At 39.2% G+C, this 25,155-nt stretch overlaps 1 protein-coding gene across 1 annotated transcript in view; it reads right to left on the bottom strand.

Annotated features, from left to right (window-relative positions):
* Positions 1 to 994: 994 nt before the first annotated feature.
* The window catches only part of nckap1l (NCK associated protein 1 like), a 29,298-nt gene continuing 5,137 nt past the window's right edge, over positions 995 to 25,155 (bottom strand). The window contains exons 5-31 of the mRNA XM_028576449.1: positions 23,907 to 24,049; positions 23,169 to 23,259; positions 22,005 to 22,142; positions 20,809 to 20,857; positions 19,864 to 20,020; positions 18,937 to 18,993; positions 18,718 to 18,814; positions 18,355 to 18,464; positions 17,934 to 18,066; positions 17,718 to 17,799; positions 17,550 to 17,608; positions 17,285 to 17,430; positions 17,004 to 17,136; positions 16,522 to 16,641; positions 16,000 to 16,139; positions 15,221 to 15,352; positions 13,944 to 14,162; positions 13,636 to 13,766; positions 12,115 to 12,212; positions 11,309 to 11,402; positions 8,422 to 8,504; positions 7,403 to 7,483; positions 6,428 to 6,521; positions 6,194 to 6,310; positions 3,689 to 3,798; positions 1,993 to 2,082; positions 995 to 1,574 (exon numbers count right to left, since the gene is read on the bottom strand). Coding sequence (XP_028432250.1) covers positions 1,458 to 1,574; positions 1,993 to 2,082; positions 3,689 to 3,798; positions 6,194 to 6,310; positions 6,428 to 6,521; positions 7,403 to 7,483; positions 8,422 to 8,504; positions 11,309 to 11,402; positions 12,115 to 12,212; positions 13,636 to 13,766; positions 13,944 to 14,162; positions 15,221 to 15,352; positions 16,000 to 16,139; positions 16,522 to 16,641; positions 17,004 to 17,136; positions 17,285 to 17,430; positions 17,550 to 17,608; positions 17,718 to 17,799; positions 17,934 to 18,066; positions 18,355 to 18,464; positions 18,718 to 18,814; positions 18,937 to 18,993; positions 19,864 to 20,020; positions 20,809 to 20,857; positions 22,005 to 22,142; positions 23,169 to 23,259; positions 23,907 to 24,049 — 3,021 coding nt within the window. The 3' untranslated portion in view covers positions 995 to 1,457. The remainder of the gene's footprint in view (positions 1,575 to 1,992; positions 2,083 to 3,688; positions 3,799 to 6,193; positions 6,311 to 6,427; positions 6,522 to 7,402; positions 7,484 to 8,421; positions 8,505 to 11,308; positions 11,403 to 12,114; positions 12,213 to 13,635; positions 13,767 to 13,943; positions 14,163 to 15,220; positions 15,353 to 15,999; positions 16,140 to 16,521; positions 16,642 to 17,003; positions 17,137 to 17,284; positions 17,431 to 17,549; positions 17,609 to 17,717; positions 17,800 to 17,933; positions 18,067 to 18,354; positions 18,465 to 18,717; positions 18,815 to 18,936; positions 18,994 to 19,863; positions 20,021 to 20,808; positions 20,858 to 22,004; positions 22,143 to 23,168; positions 23,260 to 23,906; positions 24,050 to 25,155) is intronic.

Here is a 25,155-nt window from a genome sequence, read left to right as displayed (position 1 = left end):
GTTTATCCACCAGGCTTCATTTATTGGTGTCCACAAGAGGAGTATAAATTGTTATATCTGCTTACAACATTGTGTGTTATAAACCATTTATTAAATGTTTATACTGCTTATAAATTCTAAATAGAGATGGGTTAAAGTAAAGTATTACTGTCATATCAAATACTGCCGATGAGGCACTAGCAGACAGGAAACACTCCCATAAAATCTTTAACAGTAAAAAGAATTGACATAGCCATTAAGGATCTCACAAGGAGAAAAAGAGACATCTTACAAGTCTGGTTGGTGCCTAATGCAGAGCATGATGAAATAAGAATGAGCAAACCTCCCATCTGGCATCTGGCTGTTCCCTCTCCACAGAACAAAATTATAAATGAAAGAAAATGTTTTTTTTAAACTGGATCTTATTTTTGTACTTTTGGCCATTATCATTCATTTTCCCTAAATGGCACATTATATACTTCATTATCTCACTAGGCCCGTCTGTTTTCTTAGTCTGTGAGATGTTTATAAACACAAACACACTCATACTGTTTATTTCTGTTTGTGATTTTACATCAAATATGACTTGGTTATGTGCTGTTTTAAGGATCCCTCATGTGTTTATTCATGAATGTTCAACTGCCTTCACATAAGTGTTGCCTGTAGTGGGAATTCAACCTGTAAAGCTCTTGTGAGAGGGCTGGGTCCCTCTGCCCTAGACACTGAATACAAACTTGCACGCGCGCGCACGCTATACAAAATATAGCTGCAGAATAGGGTGGGAAGGGATGACACTAAAGAAAAAGGAAGAAAAGAGGGACAGTGCTGGTTGCAAAATAAAATCACTAAAGGGGGCGTCTAAAATTAGCAACAAGCTCTTTTGGTTATGCAAAACCAGAGTGCATCATTTAAATTGTACATTAAAAAGGATTATTGGTGGGAGGGTATCGAGGATGGATGGCGGACTGGAAATACGAACACTGTTGAAAATAGACTAAAAAGAAAACAAATAGCATATTATTATATTCTTTATTTGTGGAAAATGTTGTAAGAAATAATGTTATACACCAATTATTAAAACAATAATCTATTAAAAAAATGTTTTCTTCATGCATGGCAGTGATATGTAAACTATTAGAGAGATGTTACAAAACATAACTGATTTGCTTTTGAATTACTCAAGCGGTCTACTACAGCAGTCACAAATCTACACTATAATACTGGCAGATAAGATCCATAAAAGTAAGGCTAGGGTTTGTAAAATCTTTTGTAATGGGTACATAAGGAAAGCTGACTCACAGGAAGCATTATCAACAAATAGGCCATGGTTAACGCGGTGTGAATGTGCAGCCCTGTATAAACAAGAGACTGAAAAATGAAAACAAAATATGTTTTGTATGTGTATTTGTATATGTTTTTTATATGCACATTAAAATAGTATGTTAGATAAATAAAGGTTACGATAGTTAACTATGTCTTCAGCCCAGAGTGACGATGTAGGACCTGTACACCTCTCTGTAGGCGTTACGGAGCAGGACATACGGGAAGCAGCTCTCCAGCATGTCTTGGTTCAAGAACGGAGACTCCTCCACAATCTGAGTAAATTAGGGTTGAAAGTGTTAAAACTCTTTCTTATTGTTAACAAATCCCATTACAACACCAAAATCCAAGTCTATTTACTTCTAATGAAAACATAAAACTTTATGTCACTATAAATTTTCCTATGAGTAATTTCCTAGACAGCTGGACACTGTAGTTTTTAGCAAACATTACTCAAACAGGAGAAAATAGTGGGACTATTTTCAGCAGTGGATTAATACACATTTGGTGTGCTAGTGAGTATTTAAGGCAGCAGGACGCTGTATGTGGGATTGACTCAAACCACTGCAGCCATGTTCATCATAATGAAGGAACATGTCACGGAGTGCAACAGTGTTGCTCATTGGTGTATTTTTAATTGTGTCTGCTTGTCAATTTAAAAAGCAATGATTAGAAATATACTAGGAAGCCTACCCCGTGTAGGAGCAGGTAGATGGAGTCTCGGTTTTTGCTCTCCATTCTTTCCACGTTTTGTCCCAACTGAAGCAGAGTGGAGGAGGCCAGCTGTGGAATAACACAAAGTTAAAAAAGATCAAACAACTAGAATGTTTTTACACTGTTGGACTTGACCTCAACTAGGGCAAAGGTTGGCAGTGTTTTTAAAAAGTTCTTAAACTGAAATATTGTCAGAGTAGTGTGCCCAAGAAACAATTAATCCTGTGTTGTATGTCTATTACATTTATGGCTTGAAGATGTATGATTCTTTGCAGCATGTGATGATTATCTGTGTTTTCTTTGTAACAATTTTAAGTCAGTGCTTCCTAACCTTTTTGCTTGCTCCTTAATACAAAGCAATGTCTACTTGAAGTGCTCATATTATGCTTTTGGGCTTTTTCCCTTTCGTTTATTGTGTTATATATCTTTTATATATCTTTTTACATACTCATATTATAGGTTTCACAAGTGAAAAAGCCCAAAGTCTACCCCAAAGGGAGTTACCCTCTCCAACAGAAAACACTGTTTGCAAACTGCTCCAAACAGCTCTATTGTAGTCCAGCCTTTACTTCCATGACAAACGTGCGTCACTTTGTAACACACTCTTGATAATGCTCACCTAGCTGCCCGCGTGGCACGCCCTCATACTCTGCAACTGATTAGCTAGCTGTCCTTACCTAGGTACTGAGCATGTGCGACTCCCAACAAAGATGGAACAGAAGTGAGATGTCTCACTCTGTAGCTAAAACAGAGAGCTCAACACACAGGGTGTAAAGAGGAGCTGCAGCAATGTGCAGTACAACAAAAATATGTTTTTTGCTAATTAAACACACCTATTCTGGTACAACCTCTAAATACAATTATGAACCTGAAAATGAGCATAATATGAGCACCTCTTTACAGGGTGCAGGTCAGGTATGCATAATTCAATTGAAGAGGGTTCTTTCCTTCTGAGGCTTCTTTTTTCAAGGCCTGAATAAGTAAAGTATTTCACACACAAAAAAGCAAAACTTTGAGCAGTCTAAAATATCAAACAAAATTTTATGTTTCTTATTTCCTACGAAGGTTCTTGTTACCCCTAAAGTTGTGAACCCTGGCATTGCACTGTGTTAATTTACTAATTTGTGAAGACAGAACATTTGGTAAAATCTAGTCTCGCTTTGCCAGACCTTCCTCCACAGCTCCGGCGTAGGAGGGTCTGGCTAGTCCACATAGCATTCCGGGATGGAAAACATGCTCTGGTTTATTGGCATTTCTTTAAAACAATCACAATCATCATGGGTGAGCTAAGCACAGAGAAAAGCCAAGGGGACTCTGCAAAATAGCCTTGGGAAGGAACTTGTTTTGGTGGAACATGTGTACCTTCAAAGGTTGTTTCAGTCGTGCAAGAGAAAGCTCAGATTGGACAGATAGTCTAGATAGCAGTCTGGATTTACTCTGCAGAGATCTGAGGAGCAGTTAAACATAGTCCTCATAAATCCACCAGAGTTTAAATTAAAAAACAAACAAAATGAAGGGTAACGGACATCCGGCTGAAAAGAGTGAAATCTGGCGAAATGTTCCGACGGCACTGGAGCAATACTGGAAGTGGACGTTGTGGATATAGACTAGGTAAAATCTGACCTTATTATTGAATTTGAATAGTAAGACACTTAATAAAATGTTTGCCACTCACCAGGAGAAACTCTTTCAGGTGCTGCTGTATGTTCTTGTTCTGAACAGTGAACATGGCAGAAGCCAGCTGGTTGATAGCTGTAGCCAAACAGTGGATGTTGTTGTTGTGGCCTGAGAAAAAGGAAAACACAACATTAAATACTGACTAATACAAAGAACAGAATAGCTAGAATAGTAACTCTAGCCACAAAGAGGACGTTTTTGTGGGCCGACAATTAGAGAAATTTACTTAGTGATCCGTAACACTAGAGAGGAAGTATACTGAGTGTACTTCCTCAGGCTCACAGGGTAAATCTATTTCCAACATGCCAATGGAAAATAGAGACAAAGAAAATAATCTGAGACAAACACCACCCTGTGCTTTGATAGAAATCTCGGCTATTTGCTGATCTTAATGGTCCAGGCTCGGAGCCAAGCAGTTAGGGTCAGCAGGGCCACATGCCAACAGTAACTGTATCGATGCACGTCAGCCGAACTTATCTGTAAACAAAAGTCTCTCAACAGAAACGTGTTTCTCATTAACCAACATACTTTGCTGCGGACCACGTCAGTCGGACTGGAAAGTATGATGCACAGAGATGCTAATAAGCCTAATGTTTCAGGGTGGAGCACCTTTTTTATACAGTATCAACAGCTGGTACTGTAAGTAATGGCTGGAAGAGGTAGCGATGAGTATTTTCAAGGTTCAAGATTCTTTATTGTCATGTGCACAACAATAACAGAAGTAGTCATTGGCATTGAAAGTCTTAGGCCTCAGGCACCTCCAACAATGCTCATTAAATAACAAAAAAAAGCATTGCAAATGAATAAGACTGAATGTAGAAAGGAAAAAAGGAATTTATTGATGTATATATATATATATTCACTTATCATTATGCATACTGTAATATATATATATGGTCAAAAGTTTTAGAACACCCCAATTTTTCCAGGTTTTTATTGAAATTCATGCAGTTCAATGTTTAATTGTACTCTGAAATGAAAGAATAGAACATATAAATAATTGAAGTTAAAAAAGAAATCATGGAATCAATTTATAAACCAAAATGTATTCTACATTTTTTACTCATCAAAGTAGCCCCCTTTGGCAGATATAACAGCTAAACACACTCGTGGCATTCTTTCTACAATGGATATCAAATATTCTTCAGAAAGTTCTTCCCAACTCTGTTGCAGAAGTTCCCATAAATGTGTGGCACTTTTAGGTTGCTTTGCTTTCACTTTTCTGTCCAGTTCATCCCAAACCAGCTCAATTGGGGTTTAAGTCTGGTGACTGTATTGGCCACTCCATGTTTTTAAGCTTACCATCTTGTTCTTTTTTGCTAAGGTAGTTCTGGCATAGCTTGGACTTATGTTTTGGGTCATTATCTTGCTGTAGGATGAACCCCTGACCAACTAGGCGCATACCAGAGGGTACTGCATGGCGATGCAAAATGCTGTGGTAGCCGTTTTGGTTCAGGGTGCCTTTCACTCTGTACAAATCACCGACCCTGGATCCAGCAATCAGCCCCAGACCATCATGCTTCCTCCTCTATGTTTGACAGTTGATGTCACACACTGAGGAACCATCATTTCGCCTACTCAATGGCGTAGAAAAATCCTGCATGATGAACCCAAGATTTCAATATTATATTTCTTCAATAGTCCATTGTTTCTTGGCCCAGGCAAGCCTCTTTTTCTTATTCTGACGTCTTAGCAATGGCTTTCTTGCTGCAACTCGACCTATCAAACCTGCAGCTCAAAGTCTTCTCTTTACAGTTGAAACTGAGACTTGCTTATTACGACCACTATTAAGCTGTGCTTTAAGCTGTTGTCCTGTGAGCCGCCTATCACGCAAGTTGTTGACTCTCAGAAACTTGTCTTCTGATTCTGTTGTGGCTTTGGGTCTGCCAGACCTCTTCCTGTCAGAGTTTCCCCCAGTTTCTAAGTGCCTTTTGATGGTGAAGAATACTGTACTCACTGACACCTTGACTTTCTTCGCAATTTCTCTGTAGGAAAGACCAACATTCCTAAGTGTTATGATGGTCTGTCTCTCTTGCCATTTTTATGGCAACACACTACTTTCTGCAGTACAATACTGTTCAAATAATGATCACAAGGGTATGGTACCACAGTGTGTTCCAACAATACTTTTATACAAACAGAGGGGGTTGTAAGTAATCCAGACAAGTTGGAACACCTGTGGGAATTGGTAGCACCAACTTTCAAAGCTTGATCAACCTCCATTGCTGAAGAACAGCTTTACATTTTGTACCAATTTCTTGTTCCCTGAAAAAGACCTTTTTGTAAAATTCTGAAATGTACATTATTTTTCAGTTTTGGGTAACCTTACTTTTTTTTTTAACCTCAGGCAGTTCACCAGTTTACCTTTGTACCATTTCAAGCTATTCACTGGACTTGAACTGCTAAAATTTCAATAAAAAAACTAGAACAATTGGGGTGTTCTAAAACTTTTGACCAGTATATATATATAGTCATATCCATGAATGAATTAATTGATATGCACCTCCATGCTCTCTGCTGTAGAAAGAGTTGGAATCCATGGCCAGGGTAGGCAGGGACACGGCGATATAGACCAGCAGCAAACAGGACAGCTTGTACTCCTCATCAAGTGACGTGTTATCTGTCGGTTTTTCATAGAAAACATTAAGATATGAAAGAACACTCTCTTTTCCCAATGACTGCATTAAGCCATTAAATCAAGCAATGTACATAGTGGCACTAATAGTTTTAGCGTTACCTGTCTGCATACTGCGGATAGCTGCGACAACGGCAGGATCAATATCACATGTCAACCCTGCAGCAGAAGCCAGCTCAAAAATGCTTAGAGTCACCTGTAAGGTCATAAAGCATTAAGTGAAGTGCAGCTTGATGCTTCTGCAGCAAAGAGGTGCATAATGCAGACATGAAGTGTAATTTAAATTCAATGGACCATTTCAATTTTCATAATTTAGTTCCATTTTATTGCTGATAAATACCACAAAAACATGACCAGTAGGCTAATGAGGTGTGTTTTGCATTTTATGTAGCAGAAAAAGTGACATAGGCCTACTACCTAATGACAAGTACCTAATGACACTAAATCAGCGATGGGTGCCATTGTCATGACATACAGGTTTTTGATCCACCCTATTTCTGGTTGCATGCATGGTTGGCCTGTCTGGGCAGAATGTTTCCACTGATGTGGTTTAGACCGCAGAGCTGCAGCAACGATCACAGTCTCTCTCACGGAGGTATGTCGGTGCTGCTGACGTCTTTGGGGTTATGCTGGCCCCGGCTGTGGCGCACTGTCATGCCTCAATCTGAGGCCAGACGTAAGTAAGGGAGGGGGAGTTCATGGCTCACTGTCACATGGATTGCTCCAGAGGGAGATAAGGAATTTAATTTGGTTGGTACTAGAGAATAGAAAAAAAATGTTTCTCTGCATCTCTCAGATCAGCTGTTGCACACTGTCTATATATTCTTCATTATTAACCTCTGATGGAAATCAGTCAATTCCCCAGTTTCAAATGTAAATACGTTATGGATGAATGTAAACACAATAATATGCCTTCAACCCAAATTCTCCCACAATAAGTCGGCCCAGTGAAAATAAACTGTTAATACTGTTGATAAACTGTGATGGGATGATTCATGCACAGTTAGACCCTGATTATTGCACTTCAAGTCCTCTGTGGGATCTCAACATATGGATGCTGTTTCTAGAGAGTTTTACCTTGATGTCGGTTTCAGGAGAGATGACGTCTCTTAGGCACTCCATGGGCCCAATCAGATACGGGCAATGCTTTTTCAGGACCTACAGGATTATATGAAACAATATTACTGTGATCATACAGTACATAATGAGGGAAAGACTTTATATAGCAAGTGGTCAGTTTTCTTCCAGCTCTATATGACAAGAGATGCAGTGCATAGAACCATAATTCTCCTGATGATGTTTTAGGTTTTCTTAGGTAATGATCTGTTGTTTTTAAATATTGAAAAGATAAACAGGGACAGTACAGGACAATAATGTACTATAACCTGTTATTCCATAGGTCTTTAAAAAGAAAAGAAGTAAAACTTTTATAAACTTTGAAAAAAAAAAAGACAATCTTAACTCAAGGTCCACTTACTAGCTCTATTTCTAGAGCCTTCCGCCGGTCATGGTAATTTCGACAGATATACGAATTGTCGTGCAACTTCAACTGCTGACGAAGAAGAGTGATATGCAGTTAAAGGCTCCAGAATTACCTAGCAGAGTTGTAGGAGCAGGGCCACACCTCAAACATGCCTCATCTGGTATTCCTATAAATACCCACCTAACCCTCTCCTCTTATTTGCTCCCGCATTCTGCACCCGTCCCTCCCACCCTCTTTCTGTTCCTCTCCTTTCTCCTCTTCTTTAGGTCCTAAGGGGGCCCGTCGCGCCCGGGTGCTACAGCGGATTCCCTACTGAAGCCTCCCCAAATGCAGACATCAAGTCAACTGATGACTACAAACGACTTTACGTCTCGCATTCCAGCAAAATCTATCTGGTTGATGGTGTGGTCCTTGCTAATGAAAAGCTAGTAAGTGAACCTTGAGAACTTTCAGACTTCAGAAAATGTGTCAAACTACTATTCCCAACGTCAAGAACTAACTTTCACTCCTAAGTATCACACCCTCTTGTGTGTTTGTACATACACTCTATTAGAAACATTTTCATCAGCGTATCAGCCAGTTTCAATTATCATAAAGTCTTGTTGAACATTACATCTTTCAGACAGTCCTGTGCCATCGACCTGAAGGACAGGATCACGCCAATGATGGTCATCCTCTTCAGCACGTTCTCTCCACCTAGAAGTGAATTTAAAACTGATGAGATGCTGTTAGAATAATTTCATTATCAAATATTAGACAGAGACCACTGAAGTTATATTAAAGTTAATTTTACTCAAGAACCCAACGAGCAGGCCTTCTCCGCACTACAGATATAGTACAGACAATGACCTAAAGAACAGCTCTCTACAGAGTGAAATGTAATAAATCATGATACAGAGTTGATGTCGTCAACTGTTATCTTGTAAGAGTCGATGATGTCTAATATTAATTCTATGCAAACAGTTTAATAATAACAAGAGAGAACGTATGTAAATAAAAATTTCTCTAACAGATGCTCGCTGCTGTATGTGAATCAGTACAGCTGTGATCTGCAACACTGAGGGTGGATGTGTGACTAGTTGCTGTTGTAATGAATAAGAAGATGTTGGCTTATCATTTTGAAATGTCTGACATCTCACCTGGTTATTTGCAAATTTGCAATTAATTTCTGTGCTCTAAGAAAACAAGAGTGCCGCTTGAGAAAAAGGTGACCAAGTAAGATTTTATCATGCGATTTATATGAGCTTTGTAAAAGGAGATCTAGACAAAAATGAAGAAAAAAACATAGATACATATCATTTAGGCTACTTATTTTTCTTCATAAATTTTTTTAAATTAAATTATTAGCAACAGTTTACTACAGCATCCTCACACAATGATTTAATAAAAAGAAAAATGTAAGAAGATAATTTGTGAGTGAATTCCCCGTGTTAATTCAATGGGCTTTTGCTTCTGTCTAATGGTTCCCTAAATAATTGATATAAATTGAGGTGTAATTGTTTAAAAAAAATGTATATAGTTTGTCTTGCACCTGGCCATTTGTGCCTGAAAGTACTGATGATAGTTCACGCTTCTATCATGTTAGCCTGAATAAAATAAGTGACGTACAAAGGACTGCTGGTCTGCTGGTAAACGCTGGTAAAAGATATGTACAGTTGTGTTCAAAATAATAGCAGTCCAACATCACTAACCTCATAAATCCAATTTTTTGGTAGAAGTGATATTTCTACATGGCAAATAATTTACTAGTAAGTGTTGTAGAGTCATAGAAAACCAACAGACTCAACAGTCATGACATGCATGCCGCTCATTTTGTGTAATTGAATCTGTAATTGAAAGGGGCATGTTCAAAATAATAGCAGTGGTGTGTTCACTTAGTGAGGTGATTGATTCTGTGAAGACACAGGCGTCAATTATGGTCCATATTTAAAGAAGGAAGGAAGCAAATGTTGTGCATGCTGGTTATAGTGCATTTCACACTGAAATACTCAGCAAAATGGGTCGTTCCAGACATTGATCTGAGGAACAGCAGACTTTGATTAAAAAGTTGATTGGAGAGGGGAAAACATATAAAGAAGTGCAGAAAAGTATAGGCTGCTCAGCCAAAATGATTTCAAATGCCTTGAAATGGCATCCAAAGCCTGAACAACGTGGGAAAAAACGGTCAACTACCATTCGAATGGATTGAAGAATAGCCAAAATGGCAAAGGCACAACCAATGATCAGCTCCAGGAAAATCAAAGAAGACTTAAAGTTACCTGTGAGTACTGTTACGATCAGAAGAAGGCTATGTGAAGCAAAGATATCAGCTAGAAGCTCTCCGCAAAGTCCCATTGCTGAAAAATGTTTTTTTTTAAATTTGAAATTTGAAAAAGTTGAAATTTGCCAAAGGACACATTGACTGGCCAAAGGAGAATTCTGTGGACTGATGAGTGCAAAATTGTTCTTTTTGGGTCTAGGGGCTGCAGACAGTTTGTCTGACGACCCCCATGCACTGAATTCAAGCCACAGTACTGTGAAGACAGTAAAGCATGGTGGTGCAAAAATCATGTTATGGGGATGTTTCTCATACTGTGGTGTTTGGCCTATTTATCGCATACCAGGGATCGTGGATCAGTTTCAATACATCAAATTAGTGGAAGAGGTCATGTTGCCTTATGCTGAAGAGGAAATGCCTTTGAAATGGGTTTTTCAACAAGACAATGACCCAAAACACACCAGAAAGCAAACAAAGTCTTGGTTCCAGATGAACAAGATTGATGTTATGGAGTGGCCAGCCCAATCCCTAGACCTCAATCCTAAAGGTGACATCAAAAATGCTGTTTCTGAGGCAAAACCCAGTAATGCAGAGGAATTGTGGATATTCCAGTGCAATCGTCCTGGGCTGGAATACCTGTTCACAGGAGCCAGAAGTTGGTCGACTCCATGCAATACAGATGTGAAGCAGTTCTCAGAAATAATGGTTATGCAACTAAATATTAGTGCAGTGATTCAAAGTAAAGCAAACCTTGAGACATTTTTCAGTTTATACAGTAAATGTTTGAGTTTGTAAAGAAAAATCCAAATACTGCTATTTTTTTTGAACAGCCTAATATTCCTTTTTCTTCACTTTCTATAAAGGTATAAAACAAACTTGATCAATTTTGGTCATGTTTTGATTTAGAATTGAATGTGCAGTATTCCCAATACATTGATATTATGGAATTAAAAACTATTCTAAAGATTTTGAGCATTATTCTCTTTTTTAAATCACACTGCTATTATTTTGAACACTGTATGAGTATGTCAGTCAGTAGAGAAATGATAAGGGCTTCTGTTTCAAGTGAATTATCTGGAGTGCCCCTCCTTTGATTCTTGTTATTGTTCCTTTTCTCTCTGTTCCTTTCTTCACTTTTTACTTTGTCCACCACCTCTCCTTCTCTACACCTACAGCTTTTATTCATTTATTATTTCCTTTTCAACCCTCTATACCTCTTCATCTTCCTGTCTCCACTTCTCACCTGTCAGCCTCTTTTTAAGATTGGCCATTTCCTCTGGGTTATCAAAGTTGTTTCTCATCTGTACCAGGACGTCCATATTCTCAATCACCAGTTTCTATCAGAAGAGAAGGAAGTGAGATGAGTGATAAAACCACCGTCAGGTGGAAGATATGATAGCGAGAGGTTATAGCTGTGACAGCTCTGTCTCTCAGTAAGAGCTCCTTACTTCAATCATAGGTGTCAAATTGTGGAGCCTGACACATTAGCCTATAGGCTACAGCAGTAGCAACTGTTTAAAATAGATACATGAGTTTGACAAGATAAAGGTCACTATGCAGTAAAAAAACAATGCTGCCAGATGCACACATTTTCTTGTAAAATGAAGAATGGTGTTTTTATATTATTATATTATTATTATTCACTAGAATGCATCTCAAAGGAAATATTGATGTTTTACTACTGTGCTCATAGATTTGACTGTACCTTTGTAAACTACACATCTGGTAAAAATGGAGTTAAGACCTGAATTTGACTTTTGGACTGTTTTACTGTTTGTAAAAAAAATATATATATTATTTTGGTAGATAATGCATAGTGCAATAGATTATCTGTATATTTTAGGTATCAGTGTCAATGGCAATTATTGTTTCGAAAGGTAAACTAATCAGGGCATAAACTGAAAGTTTTACAACTATTTTTTCTCAACTACACTGCTTCTGATGTTACTGCTCTCTGCCTTTGTAGGGCAGAAGTATCCTAAATGTATATCAAAGTCAGCAGGCCACTGATCAAGGTCCTTAAAACAAGCCCATTGCATCATACTGTACCTTTAGCTCACTGACTTGAGAGGTGATGTGCCACAGCAGGTTCTCGCTCAGAAACTTCAGGCCATATGGACCAATTAGCTCCGCCAGGGCCTGTAACTCTGTTCAGAAGGTGATATGAAGAATTTAAGCATCATGAATGGAGGGAGATGAGTGATATACATATGCATCAATTGATTCTAAGCTGATGTCAAGCAGCCAAACGTGTTAACAAAAATGCACAACAGAAACCTACTCAGGTGGAGACGTATTGTTTGTCACTGTGGTATTTTTACATGCGTCTAATACAAAGCTTGACACTCTACAGTGACAAAAATAAGAAAGGTAACATTTGATTTGTGAATTTATCTATATCAATGAGAGAGAGACAACTGCAGCTATTAGACCTTTCACTCAACTCAACATCTCTGCCTGAATATGGATGGATAAGGACATGTGTGGTTAAAATTGGAGGTGTTAATGGATCGGTGAGTGAGTCACTGTAAGGCCTCACTACTACGGAGTAAATATAGACGATGATGACACTGTGCAGGGGCATCTAATGAAGTGCAGTGGACTCCAAGGTACCATGGTTGTGCATGACTTATGAATGCATCTCTATAATGTCAGCATGAGCCAAGTGGAGTGAATATAGCCTTAATACAGCCGTAAGGAGGCTTGTGTTCTTTCAAGGTACAGTAGTGTGTAGGCAGAAAGGAAGGCTGAGTGGAGGAGAGACAAGTGATGCTGAAATAGTTACAAGGCAAGGACGAAAGAGCGGGGGAGATGATGAGCAATACTCAACTCTACATTAGCCAGGAAGTGTCTGAATAATCTGCATGACAGGCAGCATGAAAGAAAGCACCTCCACAATAACAAGCTCCACATCGTCTTGAGCAATAACGTTCCCTCTGCATGTGGTGTCAAAGAGATCTCAAGTTTTTAGGAGCGAGTCAGGTCTTGGATCTGTTGGCCCGTAATCATTAAACCTTAGAGTACAGGGGAACTTTTTTGATTCTGTCAAGGGTAAAAATATGTGTCAGCAAAAAGTGAATCCCTCTCTGATGTCTTTTTGCTTGCAAACCTTCTAATATTTAAAGGAAATAATATAAATATGTAGCAAGGTGTTTGTTTTTTGGCAAACTGTTACCACATTACACCCACACGAGTCAAATTCTCCATAACTTGCAGTGACTTAAATACATTATTTAGAGACAAGTTCATAGTAAACCTCTCCAAAAGTTAGAGTTGTTACTATGGATACTTAGCTCATCTGAATTCCTTTATCCTACGATCCAACATGCATTGAAAGTCAGTGAATCGCTAAATAAGCTTTATATTTGGCTGTCTATCATTTGTCTCACATTTCCTGAATGTCCTTTGTTGTGAAAGACGGAGGTGATAAACATTTATTTCCAGTAGTAGCTTGAGTAACTTGAGCTTTGATTATTCATCCAGATGTAATGAAAGAAATACTGTAAGGCTCATATTGACATTGATTTATGCCATGGATTAAATTACTACAATTAAGCTCTGGGGCCTGACCTAATACGTCTGAAAACTCCTCTGCTCTGAAACTTGGTTCATTGTCAGTAGCCTGGTTGACGAAGCATTGCATCGTGGGACAGTGAACGATGAGGGAGTTGCTGGCCTGACGCAAGAGACTCTCCAAGTACCTGAAGTGCAGAAAAACAAAACAAAACTTCTTCAACCTTTACATCAACATGTGTTTGAATTAAAGAGAGTGAAAGTGAGAGAAACCAAGAGGATGTGCTTGTGTGAGCTAATTATGTGTTCTAAATGGACACATGCATGTAGCATACAGTAGATGCATCTATTTTTATTACACACACCAGTTTGTGTAGATGGTCGTAATGGTATGCCCTCCACGTGAGTCCAGCGGCTGTGTTTGCTGCAGCAGGATGTTCTTCACCAGCCGGGTGATGTCCACATTGATGTAGCTGGAGAGGCTGTGCAGGCTGGCTGTATAGGCGCTTAACCCCGCCAGGAGGTCAGAGGGACGGGCTATCTCCTGGGTGGTCTGGTTGTAATTGGCCATTCTCACGATGATCCTGGAGAAACATGTTTATCCAACGTCACTTATTACCAGGCCAGAGTGGGCTGAGGGTGGACAGATGGGACCTTAAAACGGGTTAAACGAGCCATAGTGGCATGGTACTATACTCTCATTAGGTCAGCACATTCACTGCTCCAGGGCTTCACTGCAATTGTATTTGTTTTTTTGACAGGGCCCTTCATTCTCTCTCTTTCTCTCCCTAACTAGTCTGTATTTACAATTTTGACCATGGAAGGACCAATCGCTGCAAGCATGCTGCTACTCAAGGGTGCTAATTTTAGGGTGACAGGGGAGATAATCATCAGAAAAGACAGGGAGACAAAGCAGAGCATATACACAGAAACATTAGGTTGCCCTGGTACCAATCCTTAATCTAAATAACAGTTAGCACTGAAATGACACAGGACAAGGCAGTGACATGATGGATCTCTTCTCAGATTTTTAAGTGGGTGCAGCACAGCCTGACATGGAGGAAGATAGATAGAAAAGCCGGGTTCGTTATAATGATGGAGGAGACATTTCACAATAGACAAGCTCCAAATGATTGTCTAATTGTCAAGAGGACAAAAAACTGTTCAAATCTGTGTGACAATTTGTAGAGAAAGCAGCTTGAAATGCTTTTGAGTTTTCCTAGTGCTCTGTCCCATCCTGATCAGAGTGTTTGACATTTCTACAGCCCCTGTTTAGCAGGGAGGCCAGGCAACTGGACAGTGTGCATGTGGGCATCCAAGCATAAGAGTGGACATCGAGTCAAAACAGTGTAATGTTGGTACACTGAGGTACAATTGTACAGCACATTTATGCACTGGCAGAGGAAGCAATATTACATGGACAATGTGTCCCTTTCAAAATGAAAGCAGGCACTCATGTCACTTATTAGCACATTTCTGACAATAATTGTTTATGGAGCCGCTGAAGTGATATACTGTATGCACACAAAAAACTTCTGCTGCACAAATTGCAAATGTTACCTCAGTGGCTTTTTAAACAGGACTCATCACATCATCCAATTTTTCAGACAAATATAATAATACCCATCCCCACTCAGCATACTCAGAAAGGCGTATCTCCAGATGGGAAAGGAGGAACTCTGTGGGAACGACAATGTGGTCGAAAACAATAAAGTCACTGCAGAGGCTGTAGGAGGAGCAGAGCTCTGTCAGCATCAGATGCATCTTGTCCACACTAGTAGAAGATGGAGAGAGAGAAAGAGAGAGGGAAGAGAGTCTTTAGGACACATATTTTGACAATGACTGTAGTATGGATGTGCTTTTCTCAGACAAATAAGGTAATAAAAGCGTTGGTGAATTGTAAAACATCTCCAAACTGAGGCAGCGAGGAGGAAAACTGAGAGGAGGGAGAGAGACAGAATTACAAATCTTCAGACTTAATTAGTGAGCTTTCTAACTGTAGCTACATGCAGAATATGATCAAAACAATGAAAGCACCAACATAAAATGTGTTGCCAGTAAAGGTGTTTTTTAATACACTGAGACATTTTGTTTCTTATTTTTTAATAATTGTTTCAGTACCTGTCAACCCTGACTGATTCAACTTGAAGAGTAATACATTTCCGAACAAACAATGCCTTGTAGACTAGACATTTTAATCCTGTCTTTCTGATAAGTGTCATGGGGTGAAGGAGATCATTTGGAAATGTCAGCGGATATTAAAATATTTGATACATGATATGATATGATATGATATGCATTAATGCTGACAAATGTTTATTTAAGTGCACTTTGTCCGGAACCATCTGCAAATTCAGTGTTATTATTTGGAGCAGCCAGAGAGATAAGTAGAGAAAGTGGGGGAAACAAAAAAAAACTGACTTGGTAACGACGGCCCGGTCTTTTCTCAGGCTTTCGGCGCCTGGTTTCTCTTTTTGGACCTCTCCCTTCTTTGGCACCGGCTTCTTTTGCTTTCTATGGCGAGCTGCGCTGATGGCCTCGGCACAGTGCTTGGGCTGCAGCTAAGGGGTCAGAGAAGGAGAAGAGAAGGGGGGAAGAAAGAGAGAGAGATAGAGGGAGGACGAATTTAGCCAAGCAAATATTGGGTAACATGCTCAAAGACAAACTTGGAAGTTTTGCATTCATGTTGGACACACTCAGTCAAGACGTAAATACTTTCCACATATTTTCCCCAAGGGATCAGAGAAACAACACTGCATTAATCAACTCCAGAGTTGTAGACCTGTCTTATCATTTCATTTAAATTCTCAAGTCCGTCCACTGGCTACAGCTAAACCCACTGATGCCTAGCTGAGACTAGTGTGATTATATTTGGATATGGAGTATGGTAGAATCCATCTGCGCTAGATAATGAGTTTTTTTAAAACCTGAAATGGACTTCACCTGGTCATTGAGGTTGCACTGCTCAGCACATATCTCTAACACAACACTGCTGGTCTGCTTGGCTATCTGCTCCAGGAAGGTCACACAAAGGCGCAGACTCCGCTTCTCCATTGCCTCTGTCTAGACACACAAACAAGTGCAGTATGTGTGAGCATATGTACAACCGAGGACACAGTTAGGCATGTACAAAGGCACAGAAAAATCCTGAACACACACATACAGTGCACACACAAAAGGTAGAAGGCATATTGTCTCCCATAGCTTTTCTATAGTTACATTTACTCCACTGTTTACTGTATAGGCTCTGTTTTAGGCCGGACTCCTTGAACTGGCAAACATTTCAAACTAATATAACTATAATAAAAAAAAAACTTATCATGGATGAATACAAAGATATGTTGCTGTCACAATGCAGTGTTAAAGTGTAACCAGTGTCTCAGATGATGATTAATAGCTTGGTAAGCAAATGACTGAACACTGACCTCCTCTGGGCATAGAGGGTGTCCACAACGGCTGAAGTGAGAGCAGACAGCTGGGAAGGCCATGAGGTAACGCTTCATGGTCATCTCCTCACTGCTCTGGCTAAACATCTTCTCAAAGACACGTGGGTAGTAACTGGGAAACAAACAAGAGAATAAACAGTTAAGACATCAAATTATCTCACCTTAGTAAGAGAGAAGAGAAGAGAAGAGAAGAGAAGAGAAGAGAAGAGAAGAGAAGAGAAGAGAAGAGAAGAGAAGAGAAGAGAAGAGAAGAAACTGACCCAAGTATGGACAATTCAGATGTGTCCTGCAGTAGTTCTTCCACACTGTCCACCATCCTGGTGTGAAACTGAATCAAGTTCATCACCTTCGCTAAGTCGGGGTATTCCTTTATTGGAAGAGGGGCCTTGTTCACACTTGTGTAAGCCTAAAACAGAAAAAAAAGAAAACCTTCACTGCAACCTTCAAGCACACACTGAGTTTTACAATAACAACAGAATATTGTGTGCTTATTTGATGATGTTGCAACAAACCTATCTACTGTACCTGCAATCGCAACCAGTCCAGTCTAAGTGCTCTGAAATCAAACTCCTCTTTGTTTTCCACTGCAGAGTAAAATTGAATCCATCATTATTCAAATGGAAGTTCTCATGTTGTATTTTAAACAGAGATAAACATTGGGTAAAGTTATCTGCAATATGTTGGTGTGTTTACCCTGTTTGATTGACAAAGCAGAGAGCGTTGAGACAAATGAAGTCATCAGGACTGACTCCTCTTCTGGACACACATAGATGTTCTACAGAGGAAAAACAGATTTCTAAAGATATGCTGCCACTTTCTGCACCTCAGTAAATGAAAGAAAAATGCACAGAATTGTATGTTGCACCTTATACTGTACTGTACTGTATTGCAGTATATATCTACAGGTACCTGAATGGTGTCATTGAGAACCAATGCATCAAACTGCGCCAGGTACTGGACATGGTAGCGCTGAACTACATGGTTGTACTTTGTCATCAAACCTCTTAACTTCTCCATGTGGAACATCAGCTCTGCCATTTGACTGGATAAAAAAATACACAGAAAAACACAAAACATTTGTTAACAATTAACTCTTTTACTACCTTTCATAATTAAAATTTGTAAAAATAAATAAATAAATGAGCCATTGTAAAACTCTCGTGTGCTCACTTTAGGATAATTGCATTACTAAATAACTAGCAGCTGCAATGTGGACAGACATCTTAAGTTGCAGCGAGGGAGAACTTGCTATAGATACCAGATTTTTGCACACTAAAATGACACAGTATGACCTCCACAGCGGTTTACTTCCTCTACACCTATGTCCTACTTGTCAATGTAGTCCTCGGGCGTCTTTATCTTTGGCATATTCTCAGAGTGTCTGACGAGCCACAGGACCTCGTCACGGGAAAATGACAGAGCCATGAAGACAAACAGGGCCTTTGGGATTTGATTGGCACACAGAACAGAGAAGAAAGAGGAATGTTAGGAAAGAATCTTAGCTCAGTAAAGATCCCCCACCCCCCCTGTTCAAATATTCCCCAGAGTCCGAGATGTGCAGGATGGAAGCTGGATAAAATATAGCCTACTGTTTTTCAGAAGTCATATGACCAGAATTTCATTTTGAACTTGTAGTAATGAAATGATTTAAATTGCTCGAGCACAGCTGTTATGCTCGTTACCGTGCGTCTACCTTTGGTCCCAGAAGTCCAGGTTCATCCTCCAGAATTTTAAATAATTCCTTCATCGCTCCTCTCAGAAAATGCCTCCTCTCTCTGTGCATAGCTCCACTGGTAATAACACAGGAAATAGATGTGGACATTTGGTTCCCATAGCTCATTTCAAAGTAAATACACACCAATGAATATTTATGATATTGTAAAAACATTGCTTAGTTTCCTGCCGGTCTCACCTGTTGAGTATAGCATGCTCACGACATTCCTTGATGTCTGCTACTCGCTTGCTATATCTGATAAAAACAAAAGAAAAAAAATCGACAAATTAACTGTAACTGTAAGCTAATTAACTGTATGGCATTTTATGCAGTTATAGGGAATGTCAACTTTTTTCAAATATATATTATCTTTGTCTTGGCATGTATTAACTTTGCAGTGGAATCAGTTTCTTCTGAGACTTTTGTGAACAATACAAATAAGTCTTACACTGTAACCAGTTAATACTATACTATAATCTGTAGTATATAGTATAGTATATTAGTATATTATATCACCATCATCACCTTTTCTGTCTAACTTTTAGTCTATATTCCATGCTTTTTTTAATCCACTATGGTCCCAACCCTCACTCTTGTTGTCACTTCAGTTCAATTCAATTCAATTTTATTGTCATTGACACAATGTGCTAAATTATGTGCTAGTGTTTAAATTGGTCCAGCTTCAGCAGTTTTAGGAGGGGGGAGATAAAGAAATACAGTATATACTTTATATACTCAATAGTTGCCTTCAAAATATAAAACAAAAGTATTCTCTTAAGTACTTACTTGAATGTTACATTCAAGTAAGTTTGCATTATTTGCAATCTGTGTATTAATGCATTAATTCCCCCTAAAAGTCATACCTTTATTGTTATGTACTGTATCTGTAAAGTATCTGGTCGTTAAGGCTGCTGATATAGGCTCAACCCAGCTCTTTATATTCAGAATTAATGAGCAATCAAAGAGAACAGAGGTCCTCAACAGTTCAGGACTCTTACAGTGAAATGAGAATAGTACTTAAATTACATCAATTGCATTATCTTGCACCCATCGTTATCTTGCTTTTAAAATTATTTTTCATCCACCAGGACTATTTCTTATACTGCAGCCGTGCAGCATACATACCCTTTGATGCTGACGAAAAGGTCCTCGGAGACCTTGTGTATGTTGAGTACCTCATCTCTGGTGAGGACGAGGAAGAGGCCGCTCTGCAGAGCCATCTTCCACAGGTCCTGGGATGCCTGGTTTGTATTAAGGCTGCTGTGGCACAGCAGGAAGCCGACTACAAGAAGCACAGTCAGCAACATTTAAGATACAACCTGTGGGGCAGACACCCTACTGTTGCATGTGACAACACAGTGCTCCTGTCATGCCAATAGACAGTTATGAACATTGTTAACTAGCAATGGCTAGTAATTATTTTACAAGTAATGCAGTATGCTGTTGTTGTGTGTAGTTCTGCATTTTTATATATGTGCAAGATGTCAGTGTGTCTGAAATGTGTTTAAACCAAAAGTCTTAAAATGCAACACATTCTTACTCGTTAAAAAGCGACACTTGGTCTGGTGCCATTGGCGTTTGTTATTTTGACACAAAAAGTTGGGACCCTTGGTATCACTTTTTGACGCTTTGGGTCGGGACGTACATTTAGCTGACATGCAGCATGACAACGGGACAGTTAGGGTTAGGAAAAGATTGTGGGTGGGGTGACAAAATGTACGTTTCAGTGACGCACCGGACACGAACCCTGGTCTCTTTGGTGAAAGTCCTGTGTTGTACCCAACCAACCTCCTTAGGCGGAGTTTAGGTCTTTCATACTACCGTACTATACTCGCTACTGTTGTTACTCTTAAAACTACGTCATCTTACAGCGGCCAAGCTGCTGCTCTGCCCCGTCCCCTATAGACGCTACAGGGTGAATTTTACGTCGGTATCCCATGCTGTGAGCTACTGACCACGCGTCAGTATTTTACGAGTTGGGAGTGAGGACAGGTTGAAAAAAGCTGCACAGTGTTTATATATTTGTATAAAGTGAACAGATAGATGCAGTTATCATACAGAAATACTTACTAATTATCCACCGCTCCATCACCTCCATAGAGAGGTATTCACATGCCATCTGTGGTAAACAACAAGCTTATTAACTGCCAATACAGACTCACAGCAGCCTTTCATGTACAAAGACTACTGAAGTAAAATCCTGTCAGTTTAACTATTTGGTAGCCATCAGCAACTTATATAGCACTTTACAGTAACCAGCAGGTATCCAAAGTGCTTCACATCAGAAACCCAGAGTAAAACACATATCATACAACATATAAAAAAGAATGAAACATAGAAAACAGTGAAATCAGAAAGGTTACATAGAAACAGTAGAGGGAAATTGTCACACCACTACTAGGTATTAAAAGCCATTCTAAACAAATTTTGAGTTTGGACCTAAAAAGAGCTACATCTGTGCGAATATCAGGGGGGTAACTTGTTCCAGAGTCTCAACCTTGGGACTTCTAAAACCAGTTGATTTGAAGACCTCAAGGACCGGTTGTGTTCACGCAAGGTTAAAATCTCAGACAAACACTCTGGGGCCAGGCCATTTAAAGCCTTGAAAACAAACAATAAAATCTTAAAATCAATTCTAAAACCAAAAGGGAGCCAATGTTCTTGTTCCGCCTTCAAAAGAAAATCAATAGTTTTTGGAGATTCTACACCATACAAATAATTGACTATTCCTCCCTAAATGTGGTTTATAAAAAATCTTATGATACAGCTCAAGTATTAGTAGTATTCTCTATAGACTTTAAATGAGTGGCTGTGATTTGCATTCAAATACTGTATATTGCATCTTTTCATAAGAAATTGTTGCCTGGAGGTCCCTTTCTTGGCTAGATTAGTGGTTCTTATATAAGAAAGCCACAGGCAAAACAGGGATCAACATTACATCAAAGAGGCCATAATAGTGTTTGAAGATGAAGAAAGGATGACAGGACTGAACCGTTCAGTTCAGGGAAGAGCAGAAAGGTCAAAAGACAATAAAACTAATAATTTTCTAAAAGATAGCTCTATAATGGGAGTCATACAGTAGAGCTACTAATGTTAAGTGGACTCTATCTGACCTTCAAGACAACACTTATACTTTAATTGCATGATTTAGCTGTGACATCATCTCTCAATTCTATGGCTGACATCACTGGAAAAAAAACCAGCTTCCTCTTTCGTTCTAAGATAAGATAAATGCAGGAGGACAGTTGACCGGAGGGTGGACTCACAGTGTCACAGCAGGCTGGGTCCAGCATGGCAGCTGGAGCACTGAGCAGGCTGAGGAGCTGGGCGCTCCGCCATTGCTCCGCTGGCAGGTTCCTTCGTGGGTACACCATCTTCAGAGAGAGCAAGGCTGCCGTCACAGACTGGCAGATGGACAGAGAAGAAAAAGGGAAACAGTGAGTGAGGAAGCTGGAGAGAGGCAGAGACAGAGGAAGAGGCACAATGACAGGGATATAGAGAGATGGAAACACTTCACATCAAATTATGGCAAAAACAAGTCAGAGGCTCAAAAGCTGTGATTACATTTTGTTGCACATAGGCTTAGCTTATAATACGAGCCACACAGACCGGTGTAACTGCCACTGTCAGAGAAGTAAGTAAAAGTAAAAATGATTTGGGTAACACTTTACTTGAAGGTATCGACATAATCGTGACATGACACTGTCATGAACGTGTCATAAACATTATAAAAAAGTCATAAACGTTTATGACTTCTGTCATTAAGTATCATTCGGCTTTTGTCATGACAAGTTGACATTGTTTGGGTTGTCTTGATTATGACAAGTTGACATTAATCAAAGTGACATTACCAGAAGTTGTCTTGGTCATGACAAGTTGACATTAACCAGGATGACATTACCAGAGGATGTCTTTGTCATGACAACTTGACATAATGTCATCCTGTTTAATGTCAAGTTGTCTTAATAAGGACACTCCAAAGAAATTTAATGTCAAGTTGTCATGACCAAGACAACTTCTGGTAATGTCACTTTAATTAATGTCAAGTTGTCATAATCAAGACAACCCAAACAATATCAACTTGTCATGACAAAAACTGAATGACACTTAATGACAGAAGTCATAAAAAATAATACAATAATTAGATACAGCGATACAGAAAATAATACAATAATAATGGTTTTGGAATGAGATGTTCAACAATCACATTCAGTACTCTATGTGTGTAATGTTTGGGTGGCCATATCATACTTACATCCATTTAGTTTTATGTTTTGTGTTTAAATTTGTGAACATGAACACAGATTTTAAAACAAAGCTGAACATTTCGTTTACTTTACTCTGCCACCATCCACCTTTCAATTAAAGCAACTCTTTAACTGTTTATAGCTTAGTACTGTATTGTATATTTATATTTACACTGAGCGTACCCTTGTGTGAGGGCCAAACTCCTCAGTGAGCTTCTTCCAAGGATGCTCATACTCCACAAACATCTGGCCAAGCCGTGGGTAGGACGGGTCACTGCAGGGTTCATTACAGTATGCAATTAATCAAGGACAGGGAAAAGAAGTAGGACATTATAACAATGCAGCATTGTCAATACTGTGTCAATCTAGAGTCCCTTACGGGGATTTCACTGATGATAAAAGTGTGGTATTTCATAAATTAGATCATTTTCTATGGCTTCATTTTTTGATGGCTGAAATACTGAAGAGCTGAAACTGTTCCCTCTCAAGGGGCTTAGCTGTGTATGGTGTGCACGTTGAATATGTATGTTTGTGCTGCCTGCTCACATCTCAAATTGAGATAAGCATAATTTTGGAGTGTATAAATAAATATTGTGCAAAGTGGGCGGACTTAAAATGTGAGAATACCACTCGGTACTCAGAAAAGGTTAGTGGTGGGCTGTCGATTCATATTCTAATTAATTATGAGGATCAGAGAAATAGTTGTATTGACAGATGTGAAACCTCATAAAGGCTTAAATGAAAGCTCTTAAATGAAGTGTTTGTGGTAGCCAAAGTAGAAAGCTGCAATTAACAAATACAACCCTTTGTTGACCTAAGGCTATCTCGATCAATAGGGATGAGTAAAAGGAAAACACATCCATCCCACCGTTTACTTTGTAGTCCATGTTGCTTTCATCAAGCAGTTTTATGTCTTCTCACCTGCTTCCATTCATCATCTCATGGGCACAGTTGAACATTCCCACCAGTGCCCTCTTGTCATCGATGCGAGAGAGTGTTATGATAACAGACGTGTAGGTGATGATCAGATCCAAGTAGTTCTTGGTGAAGTCAAAGTTGATTGCCTGAAATCAAAATTTCAGTGTAGTTATGAAATTACTGAAACTACATCCTATCAGTAGAGCTAACATGGAGACCTACAAGAAAGACATTTTTATGTCACCCAACTTTTGTATTCATAGAAACAGCAAAATTTCAAAGTGGCTTGTTTGGTGTATATTTTTCCATTTAGCTCTCAGTCTCAGCCTTCCTTCGCTACCAGATGGGTCTGACCCATGAGTTTGCTGTGGGGCAGGGGGAGCACTGCCCCCCTGGTGGCTGAAACGGATAATTACATTGTTTAAAAAAATGAGTGGAATAATTACATCTGGCATGACCAGATATTTTATAAATAGATAACTAGATAACAGAAAACAACTAAATGGTGGTAGTTAATACATCTGATTTCATATTCTGCTTTAGTAAAAAAAATATTTCCTGGCTGATGATGGGAGCAGCAGGACACAAAAAACGAAAATTACTGTTGCACTATGTCTGGACACCATGCTGTGCCAAGGTTGCAATAACGGTTTCCTAAATGCCACATTTGATGTCAGCTTACTAAGTGATTGCGGGTTTTGTGTAGATTTGGACTTTTATACATTTATTCCACTTTGTTTAAATGGCGAAGTGGAGGAACGAGTCCATAGCAACCAGTTTGTGTGTTGAATTTGTTATCCAGAGTGCTTTGCTGAATGGTCTCAATATTTTATTGTTTTATTTCATGTGAATACTAGTTTATAAGAGGAATAACTTAGTATTTGAAGTAATGCATTAATGCAGGAAGTGTGCATTTAGTTACCATGCTTATTGTGTTTCCACAACTATGTTAGTGAGTAAATCTACTGAAATGGCCACCACACCATAACAGAGGAGTGTGATGCGTCAGATGAGAAAGCAGAGGTTTAGTCACATATGTCATTGCTGAAAAAACCAACGGGAATCTGTATGTCTTTGCCAAGCATAAATCAGTACAGAAGGTATTGATAAATTGTTTGGGGAGGGTCCTGCCTTCCTTTCAAAACGTTTTGGAGGGTCATAGAAAACTTAGTCCTGGCGAATGTCATGTCTATTTTGACTAAAGATCCCAAAACTACTCTGGTGGCCCCTGAAATAAATAACAAACAGTCCC

Source organism: Perca flavescens, chromosome 4, assembly GCF_004354835.1.
Source record: "Perca flavescens isolate YP-PL-M2 chromosome 4, PFLA_1.0, whole genome shotgun sequence".
Classification (NCBI taxonomy): Eukaryota; Metazoa; Chordata; class Actinopteri; order Perciformes; family Percidae; genus Perca; species Perca flavescens.
Note: the sequence above shows the minus strand (reverse complement) of the source record. Positions and strands in the feature narration are given on the sequence as shown.